General features: G+C 37.0%; 1 protein-coding gene across 2 annotated transcripts in view; it reads right to left on the minus strand.

Moving 5' to 3' along the window:
* LOC139975567 (endothelin-converting enzyme 1-like) overlaps positions 1-13,030 on the minus strand; it is a 45,116-nt gene that overhangs the window by 16,225 nt on the left and 15,861 nt on the right. For both annotated transcript variants that reach the window (XM_071983577.1, XM_071983576.1), the window contains 9 exons: positions 12,390-12,476; positions 11,034-11,230; positions 10,629-10,661; positions 8,935-9,051; positions 8,015-8,083; positions 4,718-4,839; positions 2,564-2,780; positions 1,076-1,174; positions 417-494 (listed from right to left, as the gene is read on the minus strand). In XM_071983577.1, the coding sequence (XP_071839678.1) occupies positions 417-494; positions 1,076-1,174; positions 2,564-2,780; positions 4,718-4,839; positions 8,015-8,083; positions 8,935-9,051; positions 10,629-10,661; positions 11,034-11,230; positions 12,390-12,476 (1,019 nt within the window). The remainder of the gene's footprint in view (positions 1-416; positions 495-1,075; positions 1,175-2,563; positions 2,781-4,717; positions 4,840-8,014; positions 8,084-8,934; positions 9,052-10,628; positions 10,662-11,033; positions 11,231-12,389; positions 12,477-13,030) is intronic.

Here is a 13,030-nt window from a genome sequence, read left to right on the forward strand (position 1 = left end):
CTTAAAAATCTAGAGAATAAGCAACATCTAAGCTAAAAAGATCGAAACCTGCAAATATGATTGTACTTAAAAAAAAACTCTGCATAGTACCACTGTACCGTACGTATCTATCCAGCCAACGTAAACTGTACAGTTTTGCCCAAAACCAAGTAAAAAGATGTTGCCAAATGTTATAAGTCAAAATTGCCTCTGTTGTTTTTGATTGGGGTATACCCTAAGTCGGTTGGATACATGGGGATCTAGTGTTGAGTATATTTATTGAATCTGGCACACACAATGAGAAAGCTTCTTTTTTTTGTCAAATTCCAAAGGCATCATTTCTTATGTACACATTGCTACAAATTCATTAAGCATGATACGGTTTAGAATATTTTGCAAGGAGTTTAACATTTAAGTAGAAAACAAAGGTTACAAACCGTGCGATATGCGTCGTTTAATTGCTTCCTGTCAAGCATGCTCTCAAGAATACCCATTTCGAGCTCTGTTTTCTTTATCTAGATAAGAGAACAAAAAGTATGCATCGTAAAAAAAAAAAAAAAAAAAAAAAAACGGCTATTTTTCAGTGATGGAAACAACATAATAACCTATAAACCAATCTTCGTCGACAAGCTGAAAAACTGTAGATTAATCTTCCGACGTCTGGAAAATCCCGTAAAGTACCGAAAAAGACAACAAAATCGCGACTCACATTTGGGTCGCTCCCCTTAGTTTGCGGACCGTCGGACTATACGATAAACATCCGTACACATTTCATTTCATGGTTTCTTCACAATATAAATACAGAGAAGTTAACTAAGTGATAAAACATATCAACAACAGGGAAAATTGTGAAAGGAAGCACTCCAAAATATCAAGAGGGCTTGTCTAGTAGAGCGCTCCCATAAGTAAATAGAGAGAACAATACAAGAAAACCGTAACACTTATATCCACCCTCACACCGACCCAACACGTACAACCCACCAACCCCCACAACCCACAATATACATAAATAAACACACATACACACGCACACACGCACAATTGTATACAAATACACACACGCTGTCGATAACAATCACACTTTAAAGGGACTCACTGCTTCAAGGATTGTGTTCTTGCTCTCAATGTCTATTTCATCCGTATCCTCGACCATATTCCGATATATCTCTTTAAAATCTGCGTAAATGTTCTTCACCTGCAAAAAAAGATTAAAAACTAATAGGAAGGAGATCAATTTCACGGTCACCGGCCCAACTATATAATCGACAAACAAACCGAAAGTAGGACAATTACAGGAAATATGCATTGTTTTGGGAAGCTTTCTTTACATCATGTTACCAAACTAGGTTGGATGTTTTCTCACCAGGATTAAAACAAAATGCTCTATTGACAGTAAATGTGGTGTTCAAATTGGGTCAATTGCAAGCAATTTTAAATCACTTTATATTGTCCGTGAGAGGTATAAGGTCAGAACCTCTGGTTCCTGCGAATTCAAGGTGCATTGAACTAACAGGGTGTCAGTGAAAGTTTGGTTGTATATGGAGAAACATCAGAAGTGGTATACAGACCAAACTAGTTTACAAGTTTTGTTTTTTTTTCGAACCCACGGTGACAATTACATCACCAAGGCCACCGTTTTGAGGTCTGCGAGTAGAATGTTATAACCCATGTGAATAAATTGCTCTTTATTCCATCTTTACCGGGTCACTGATTAATCCCGGGTCCCACGGTTGTAACCCAATCTGAATCCCTCCCGTCAGGCCGGTGTGACAGTATAGAATCTCCCCCCCCCCCTTGAGTATTTTAACCCCTGCAGTGTAAGTTTTGCGAAGTCCTAAAGCTATATATATATATACATACATATATATATATACATATACATATACATATATATATAGATATAGATATATATACATATATATATATATATACATAAATATATATATATATATATATCTATATATATATATATATATATATATATATATATATATATATATATACATACATATAGATATAGTAGAAAAGATGAGGACAACATGTAATGCCTTTAAATCCAACATAATATTTACTCCTTTTACGCCTGACGAAGGACCAGCGTTTAGTAATTCTATTCTATTCTAAATATTATGTTGGATTTAAAGGCATTACATGTTGTCCTCATCTTTTCTACTATTATTTCTATCCAACACGTGGAACATTTCATCATGCGTACATATATATATATATATATATATATATATATATATATATATATATATATATATATATATATATAAGGAATGAATGTGTAGCAAGTGGTATGGTAGTCATCAGAGATAATAACACAATGGACTAGCATTATTAAGGAAGCTGACGGCATCATGGAGGTAACAATAGATAAACATTGCAGATTCTTGACTTATTTTTAAATGTAAATATTTTTTTTTAAATCGGGCAGCTTTACAGGGAATAATTAACTGCTTTTATATTGTTGGTATCCTTTGGACATTAATACATTACCACTGAATTTCTGCCGAATGTAACAATAAATAAATATATATAAGCAGCATAAATACGTGCAAGTAAAACATTGGCAGTATACCTGGTCAACAACACTACTGTTGAATTTTTCTTCGATAAACATAGCTGCTACGGAATCTTCTAAGAGCATTAATGTCTGATCGGTGCAATATTTAGCACGTTCGTCATCGACAATGCAACGGGTTGCCTGGTAACGATGTGAAATCGCTCTTAACGGTCCTTCTGTTTTCGGCAGTATGGATCTGATAACTTGCCACATACAGTACTCTTTAACCAGCCTGTGAATGAGAATTAATACTATATTACATAATACAGGCTATCACAGTGGCAAAATGGTAGTGCAAGTAAAGAATGTCACCATATTAAATGAATACTATCCATATGTGAGTTAATCTGAACGTCAGAGCCCGCCGAAAACTTGATAGCGATTCCCGACGAAACTCGACCGTCCTTTCGTGGGATATCGTGGATTGTCAGGCACTGTGAGTGTGATAAGACAATATACGACGGATCATGATTAGGCGAGTGTTCAGTCGCTCTCGCCTTCAGTCTGGAAAGCTGAGCCTGTTACGTTTTTTTCGACTGGCAGTCGTCACTCACTGTGCGGTGGCTCACGTTTAAAACTGCACAGTTTTAACAAATATAACCAATCATGTGGAAATCATTTTGCACGTGACGCAAACGAGCTCCGGTCGTCCAAGCCACCAGCCGAGCACTGCCCCTCCCCCTCCCCCTCCCCCCAACTGCTCCCCAAAAAGACTGTTTTATTACCGAGTTCGTTTACGTCACATGTATATTGATCACACCGTGATTGATTTCAATTGCAAATGTGCAGTTTTAGTCGTGAACCGCCGCAAACTGCCTAATGCCAGTCGCCAATTAAACACGCTACATGTTTAAAGGTATGCTGTATTGGCCCCAGGTATGCTATAGATATTCAAATATGGTTACCTTTGGTCAAAATTCTTAAACTGTTTGTATCACAACCTTTGAGGTAATTTTCCTCATTGGGACATTCGGTCATCTTGTGTGTTCCCGAAAATATGTCTGAGAACAATTTTGAAAACTTGTAGCAATTATAGCGTGCTATTATTGGGGCTTTTACTGACTACCTTTAATTGCCCCAACTGAAACTGACGCCGCAAAATCTTGGTCTCTGGTAATCTCATTCAGGTCCAAAGTTCGGCTAGTTTCCAATTCAGAGTCCACCAAGCTCTACCAATATAGTAAAGCAGCCTTGCCGAGCCGTTTCAGAGCATCCCGAGTTCCGAGACTTGTTCCAGTCGCAATAAACATCTCAAGTTTTATCGAAGTCTGAGTCAGCCGAAAGCAGGCTGTATCGTTACAGTCTTAATATACATTGCAATTATTTTAATAATTATTAGACGAGCAAAATGAACGTAGTAATGTAAAGAAATATTATGGATATGTAAAGGGTGGGTGAGGAGGATGGGCCGGTTACTATGGAGACCTTGGGGCTTACCCTCATTGTCTCAGGAATGGAGATCAGACGATCCATAGAGATTTTGTTTAGGTCATGAACCAAAATATTATCTTTCTATCGTCGCGGTATATGAATGGAATAGCGATATATAAGCTTTCCTTCCCACCCCCTCATATGACCTTTGATCTCCACCAAAAGTAGTTTCTTATTTGTAGGGATAACACATTCCAATCCTGAGCTTCAACCTAGCTGGATGTACAAATTTAACAGGGTTTTAATACTTTGCTGAGTGCTTTTGTCATCTATATACAACAAATATAAAGATTCCTTTAGCCTTCGGCAATGAATTAGAAAAATGCTACAAGACTGTTATATGTAACCCTCATAGGTAACAGACTGTTTCTCATGCATATTTATGAGGCATATATTAAACTTACCTTTTGGGTCATCCACCAATCACTATACGTCTACTACTTTGTATCACACTTTCCCCAATTTTTTTTTTTAAGGAAAAGTCGCCCAGGAAAGAACCTGGGCACGAAAACCAAATTACCGAACGACTAATCCGCTCTCAACCACAGACCCCTTGCATCGGGACTGTGACTGTGTGATCATCGTCAGGTGGGCATCACCATTCCCCTCGAAATGGAACAGATACTACACATGATTTTTTTCATTCTTTCAAAATTAATTTAAATCGATTGAATTTCTTTTGTAAATAATAATTGAAATTAATAATTAAAGAAACAAAATGAAAACTTTGCTCCATACTGAACCGAGGTGTCGTTGAGAACACTTCTAAGAACATCAAAGTAGCGTCTATTGTAGAGAAAGATTTGATTTGGATTAAAACTCCCTGGCAAAACAGAATTAAACAGACTATCCCAGCTAATCTGAAAAGAAATGGGAAAAGAGAAAACGACGTATTTACAAGCGTGATATTGTCCCTGAAACAACGTCTGGTGGAGACAGAGGTGGCGGAACAATGTTGGCCAGGGGGAGGGGTGGGGACGTGGGGATTTCGAAGGGCAGTGAACACGTGACTTTGATTTTGTGAATAAATCGCTAAATCACCTCCAAATCTCAAGTAATGGACCGACCCTCCTTGCATTCTGTGCGGCAAGTTATAGTATTTGAATGTTTCGTAACAATCAACTACTGGTTTATTATTAATGTTAGCAACAAAAGGGCACTTTCTACGGGCAGGTTCCTTAATTTCTCAAATTACCGTGTTCTCTGCCATTTCAATGAAGCTATAACGCAGTAAATTACTTGCCCTAACAAACAGTTATACACCTATCCTTAATATTCTTAATACGAGACTCTAAATCAGAGTGTTTGTTTGTCTAATAAAGTCTCGCCTGTTACTTTTCGATTGACAATTCTCTACTCGAAATTGCATCGAACTGGGAATGAACCTGCACACACGAGACTATATGAGTCCTGGTAGTTCGTGAGAGTCTAGCAGTAGATATAATCACTGTACTATAGGATACAACGTCTCACTGTACTATTGCATAACTGTTGCATGGTCCAATGAATAACGCCCCTCCCCAACCCATCCCCTCCCCCTCCCCGCCCGCTCTCCTTTTGTCTTGTCAGAAGCCACAAAATCCACCTCAAGCAAGGTAATGATCGCCACTATAACTAAGACAGTTCAGATGCCCCATCCCCCACCCCACCCCCATTCTCTTAGATTTATCAGCATTGACACTAATTGTGGGAAAACGTTCCATCTGTATTTGCTGGGCTGTATGCAACAGCTGAACAGTTCTCACTGTTCTTTACAGTTCGCTTTCTCCTACTTATTCTCTTTCCTCTTTTAATATAAACACAATTATAGCCTCCTATCACCAGTCGCTCGTTATTGTCTCGGCTTTGTCTCGAGCTTAACAACTTTACAGTAACAGTGTTCAGTATACTGTAACTGCCTGTAACACGTATTATCATGTTCGTCAAGCAGCCTAACCCAGCCCATCCCAGCAATTATTACTGATGAACGGTTTAAAACCATAACCATGCAGTTAATATTGAAAACTCTTGACAATTGCGGATGTTGCACTGTTGATTACTGAACTTGTACATCAGAGATCACAGCGGCCCCCTTATTTTTTTTATTTATTTTTTTTTAAACGTGTTTACCAAATAGTTTGAGTGGCTTAAAGGTCGCTATATGTAAAATACAATTAGAGAAAATTTCTTGTAAGGTATACAGTGGGTACTTAAAAACTACAATGAAAGACGTTAATTCAAAATCATCGAGTGAATATTACTTTCTATAACCATACCCTTAGAGGTTTGACTAAAGTATATAATAGCAATGGGAGATTATACATATTGAATTGAACGACACTACAACGAACAAGGGTTTGCTTTCATGACAGCTTGGAATCAATTTTCAAGATATTGTTAATATTTAACCAAAAAAAATTTGTTTGATATGCCGGCCTCCGTATTTGATATATTATGTCCGCAATCCGGGATATGTAATGTAGAATATAAAGTATTCTTAGTGGAACTACTTTCATATCATATTTATAGGCTATTGACTTCCAAACCTGATTTTTGTAACTTTACTCTCCAAACTTGACGCTTCTACAATGCATTAATGCCGTGTCAATGCCAGACAAACAAACCTAATTCCTTGGTATTTCCTCAGTTCACGTTTCTGTCATTACATTAGATATAAATGTGGTCGAACTTGAAAGCCGTTGGTTCATTGCTCTTTTAATCTCACCTGTTCAAGTTCCCGAAGGTGTAGAGTTGTGTAGCTGCACTAAAAGCGTATAATTAATTATCAGCGATGATACTATTTTATTGTTATTTTAAAGCTTCATTCTGACTTTAATTCAGGGCCATAGAGTTTTGGTAACAATAATTTCAGGGACATAGAGGAAAATGTCTCATACTTGTTTCCCAAAATGGCTCACCTTGATAACACACGCTAAACTGGCGCAACACAAGTGTTTAGTTAAAGGATGGGAATTTTCTCGAGCTTAACAACTTTCCAGTAAAAGTGTACAGTATAACAGCCTGTAACACGTGTTACCAAGTTCGTCACACAGCCCAGCCCAGCAATTATTACTGATGAACGCTTTTGAACCATTAGCATACATTTAATATTGAAAACTCTTTGACAATCGGGTGTTGCACTGTTGATTACTGAACTTGTACTTCAGAGATCACAGGGGCTTGAATCTCAATATTTTTTTTCAGAAACGATTTTTCAATCATTTGAATTTAGATAGTCATTTTAGATGAGAAAACCGTAGATTGCTCTTGGATGAAAAACCCACGATGACCCCAAATATTTTTCAATAATTTCAATTTAGAAAGTCATTTCAGATGAGAAAACCGTAGATTGCTCTTGGGTGAAAACCCACCATGACCCAGGCCGGGTATCGAATCCGGAACCTCCCGATTGCTTCAAATGGAACCGCCTTTATCCACTCGGCCACAGCACCGGTAAATGTTGACAATGCATTACACAATGGTATTGTATGTCAATTCAAGGGACTTTATGCGAAGTTAAAGGAACACGCGGTTGAATAAGATTGCACTGGGGAGCCTACGTCATCATAGCTTTTATTTAACAAAGTGGCTATTCTTATGACTGTTTGTAAGAATAATTTCCGACTACGCATGCGCAGTTGCTATTTTTATGACAGGAGAACTATTTTTTACGACCAGGAGTAACAATAATTTCCGGTTAGGGTTAGTGTTAGGGTTAGGATTGGGGTTTAGGGTTAAAGTTAGGGTTAGGGTTAGGGTTACCCCTACTACATGCGCAGTTGCTTTATTTACTTAACTGCGCTTGAATTCGCCTTTGTCGTAAGAATAGCTTATAAATAATTGATACAACTAGTCGTAAGAATAGCCACGGCCTTTATTTAAAGGAACATTCCAGAGATTATACATCTCTCTTTTCAAGGTGAAGAGTTTTTCCCTTCTATTTCTTGTACTATGACATATCAAGACTACAATTCAGCCTCAAGTCATCCTTAAAGTCTAAGTATGGTTACTTCGAACGGCTCAGGGCTATAAGACTACTTAAGAAAACGGTTGTACCTGTGGTATTAAACTTTGCAGCGTGGTTATCGTTAAAATGGACCGATTATAGTTCTTGGTGCATCCGTTCTGTAATGAAATCAAATGTTGCAGACACACATACAAAATTATTGGAAATTGTGTAAAACATTTGGACGTGACGTAACTTAAAATCAAATTAAATTTTGTTATTAAGAGTAAGATTTCTTTCCAAGATTCTCTACAAATCAATTAATGAGAAAAAGAAAAAATATGAAGAAAACAAAGAATACTATACGTTCGAAAGATATAAATAAAAAATGAGACATATTCGGTAAGTGGAAACCCTTTCATACTCTCTTCCAAGATAAAGGCCGTTCATTAAAATTGGATCGTAATTGTGACGTCAGTTTTGTTCACTTTCTCATACTGGGCTCAGTTAAGGTACCGCATGTCAATTTACTTATTCTGGTTAAATCCTCTGTGATAACTGTTATGTCTAGACTTTCTTATTTCGTTCGATTGGTAGACATCTCATTTTGAATAAGAAATGTCTATGAATGTTACGTTAGGTCCCACCTTACACTTCCAATTAATTCACAAAATATAGAGAAAAACACACTTCTTGCAATGATCAAACATGCGTTTAATGACGTCATCATATTCGGAACGATTAATTGGACAATTTCCAAAATAACGCATTATCGACGATTTGTATCACAGACTAAAAGCAAGTTGGGGGAGGGGGGGGGGGGGAGAAAATACACATTTCTGGATCAAACATATGTGTATGATGACGTCATCAAGTTCATAACGAATAACCGACAAAACTTTCAGTTACTTGACTATATAACCGTCGGTTCTTATCCACTTATCAGCGGATTTATCATTACAGGATTACAAGTGTTGCCATACAACTTTTAAAAGAAATCGTTATAATCTTATTATAAAGTTTTACGTACTTGGAGTCTGATTGATAATTCGGAAATATTGGCAGCAAGTTGCCTGATAGTGTTTCGTGATCCATTCGGGTACAGCGTTGTCATGGTTTCAAAGACAAAATTTTCTTCAGAATCCTTCTGATAATATAAAAATAGCAAATCAGTAGTGTTATAATAATTAAATTGACTATTACAAAGTAACTTGCGCAAACTATCATTTTCAAACACCATGATCAAGAAAAGAAGAGAGAAACATTCAAGTTTATCAGTGTGTGACGGATAATACTTTTAATAATACTATAATATATGTATATAATATATAATATGTATATAATAGGCCTATATAATATGTATATAATATATACTATAATATATGTATATGTGTTTATATATTTTTTCTTTTCTTTTCTTTCTTCGGGGAGTCTTCCACACTGTTAAGCTTTTAAGCTTTATGGAAGACTTCCCTTCACTTTGTACTTTTGTGGAATAACAAATAAATAAATAAAATAATAGTTGCAGGTAGTGCTGCTTGTCACTACACTTTCCTCTTTCAATTTATGTAAGCTTGACAGTAAACATTTTCAAAGACTTTGGTTAACCGTTTATCCCCCCCCCCTCCTCTTTAAAAAAAAAACATGACCTTGGCATCGTTCCCTCTTTCTAAAACTCCAAATATGTGCAGGTATGGCCAAACTTTTCAAAAGCCAGCAAAGAGAAAAAAAGGTTGGACAGAATGCTTCCAATGCATTGAAAGAAACTAACAGTCTGTATAATCACTTGCGAAATTGCAGTCAAAAGCTGGGTCAAGCCCATTCTCCAGAAATAAAAAGTTTTCACAATTAACTTCCCTTGAACATAAATGTCCACTTAAATTGAAATCAAACCTGGGACAGTTTGACCCCTGGGTTTGACGTTATTGGCGGACAATGCTAACCTATACAAGGTGATATAGCTTGACCCAGTTTGACCTAGACCGAACGAGCATAGATACGCGTCTGTTAAAGAGGAGGCGCAAAGACTGCTGGGAGAAATCAACATGTACTACTGACTGAATTGTTTAAAACGAAAGTTGATGAAAATCTGAAACAAGAAGTCTCCACCAAGCCTCCACCAAGCCTCCACCAAGCCTCCACCAAGCCTCCACCAAGCCTCCACCAAGCCTCCACCAAGCCGCCACCAAGCCGCCACCAAGCCGCCACCAAGCCTCCACCAAGCCTCCACCAAGCCTCCACCAAGCCGCCACCAAGCCTCCACCAAGCCCCCACCAAGCCGCCACAAAGATTTATACAGATGAGATCAAATCTCCAGGAGGAGAAGCACTTTAAAGAACTTTCATGTTTGGACTTGCCTTGGCCTCCAATGACCTTTGACCTATTATATGTGTAAATTTGAAGGCAGCACCTGACATGGGCAACAACTTGGATAACTTTCATTAGTACCAAACAACAGTCGTTAAACTGATGCAATTATAGTGATAAGGTTGCGCACATGACGTATTCGATTTTATGCTAGGTTGAATGGTAGCCATAACCGTCACATCACTAAACTACCTGGATCCGGGTTTGAACAATACCCCCCCCAAAAAATTCCCCGCCCCTTTTCCTACAGTTGCTTAGTGGCTGTATATCCCAGATAAAACAATATTTTTTTCTCATTTTGGCAAAGATATGATTTCCACTACGCTATTAGTAATCAACTTTACGTTGTCTTCTTACCTGCATTTGTATACAATCTGGAACCTGGACAACCTGAAACAAAAATATTGAATGTTTACAGCTATGGTAACATACATTATTTCATGTCAACAATAACAGCGCATTTAGGACACAATAATAGACAGTTGAAGGTCATAAATATATTTTGAGTTGAATGTTGTTACCAGTTCCATAAACATAAATCACCCACGTTTCCTTTTCTTATGTAAACATGATATATATATATATATATATATATATATATATATGTGTATATATGTGTGTGTGTGTGTGTTACAACAGTACGAAGTCAATTATGAGGTTATAAAATAAAATACTCTTCATATACATTACACACAAATAGAACGAAGAAACAGGTCAATAATTTGTAGTCAAACAAAGACAAAACTATGACTTTTTTTTTACCATAGCAGTTGTTCCTCTGAGAAGCAGTCTCATCAAAATATCATCATCTGAGGCCAAAAAAAGTTGAGCAAAAGTATTTGTGAAAGTCTCCGCATCGTTAGCATCACCCTCCGGACAGGGCATATCTTCCACATGAAACCCACCGAAGTTATTCAAAAAATCCACTATTTGTTTAGCGCCATCACTTTCGATTAAACCTATCGTTCAGATAAAATATATGTTATAATAATCATCGAAAGTGAATAAAGTCTTCTTGTTTGATATTTTGATTACTTTTAATTAACATCAACAATGTTTCATTGATTGAGTTGGATAGGTCAACAGAAAGATGCTCCTAGAGAGGCGATTACGTTTTCGAACGTATATAACCGCTTCCATGTAAATAACCTAATGTTCCAAGCCAGACAGATTCGAAACTGTCGTTCAGCCGGAAATGATTATATATTATATAAAACACATCTTTGACATAAATAATTATACGGTTTCCTTGGAAATAATCTCATTTCAGGTTGTGCTTCGGTGTAACAGAGTAAAAGAGCGATATGACGTAAAGTTACAAAAAAAAAGCTTACTGACATGAAATAAAACTGAACTAATATGCATAATTTCCAATGCATACACGCTGCGAATAGTACTTGGTAGTCGTATTATTACCATCTACATGATATGACAATGCTGAGGTAATGAAACTATTACGTATTAAATGTTATGCTAATGCTGCAGTAATGCTATATATCATTTCGTATTAATGTCAACCTACGATAATTCTAATGCTATCGTTAGCTATTTCACGTAGGGTTCGCTACTACATGTTGTATAATTTCTTTGTAACAACACCCAGTTGGGACAATTTGTTTTCTATACTGTAGTGTCATGTTCCGCTTCAGAGCAGTCGTATTGTCAGTACGAGCAGTATGAATATACATGTTTCTATTAGATACAAGGTTAGGAACTGTTTGTACTGTCAATACCAATGCTTGGAAGCATGATATTGGAGGACAGTTTAGGAAATAGTCCCAACTGGCTGATGACAATTTTCTATATAGTTGCGTATGCATGACATCATTAAATCCACCATTTAGAACGTATATCAAACGCATTTAGGCTATTCCAATGCGGAGGTGTTGGTATTATTACATATTCCACGAAGAAGGGGGGGGGGGTGGGGTGGGGCGCCGTCACATATGGTATAATTCATTTTTAACAATCTCACATTGACCGATGCTTCACCACATTTTAAGCCACAATTCAGAACGTCAAATATCAAACGCATTTACAGTACGATATCCTGTATATATAGAATTTGCAAAACCCTTAGACTTAATTTACAGCCGTTTCGTATTCATTTTCGCTTACCTCTTTTCATACATGACTCGTAAAACTTGTGTGTCTTCCAGATGACGTCATCTGTATTTTGAGTCGTAGAATTCTTGCGAAGTAAATCTGACGGTTAGAACAGAAATAAATCATTTTGGGGGGAAATATTTCTGTATATGAATGATTATTACACACTCATATAACTTTAGTATAATTACTCATACATATTCAAAAACACATTTAATTTTATTAAGACATAATCTTAATTTGTCGAAATTACTTTAAACATCCTTCTTTAATTTGTTTACTTCATGCTCTGTTTATCTGTTTCGTTGTTTTTCCTTTATATCGTTGTTTTCTGTTTTCAGTTAGTTACTTTCCCCCGTGCTCGGTTTTATTTGTCATATAATCATTTTTTTTCCTTCTTTCTTTTACTTCTCATAGTTCTCCCTGTTTCTTTGCTGTCATGGTTTTGTCGAAAAAGGTGTATTGTGTTTTGATTAACAGTTTACATAAATACTTTTTATTAAGAATGATACTGGGCACAAACAACCGAACGACTGATCCGCTCTCAATCCCAGTCCCCCAGTGGCGGAGCGTCCATACAGTCAGGGGGCGGATGCCCCCCCCCCCCCACCTGACGGACTCAAATGGACTGCTAGCGCCCTTTTCAGCTTTTT

This window comes from Apostichopus japonicus, chromosome 11, assembly GCF_037975245.1.
Source record: "Apostichopus japonicus isolate 1M-3 chromosome 11, ASM3797524v1, whole genome shotgun sequence".
NCBI classification, from domain to species: Eukaryota; Metazoa; Echinodermata; class Holothuroidea; order Aspidochirotida; family Stichopodidae; genus Apostichopus; species Apostichopus japonicus.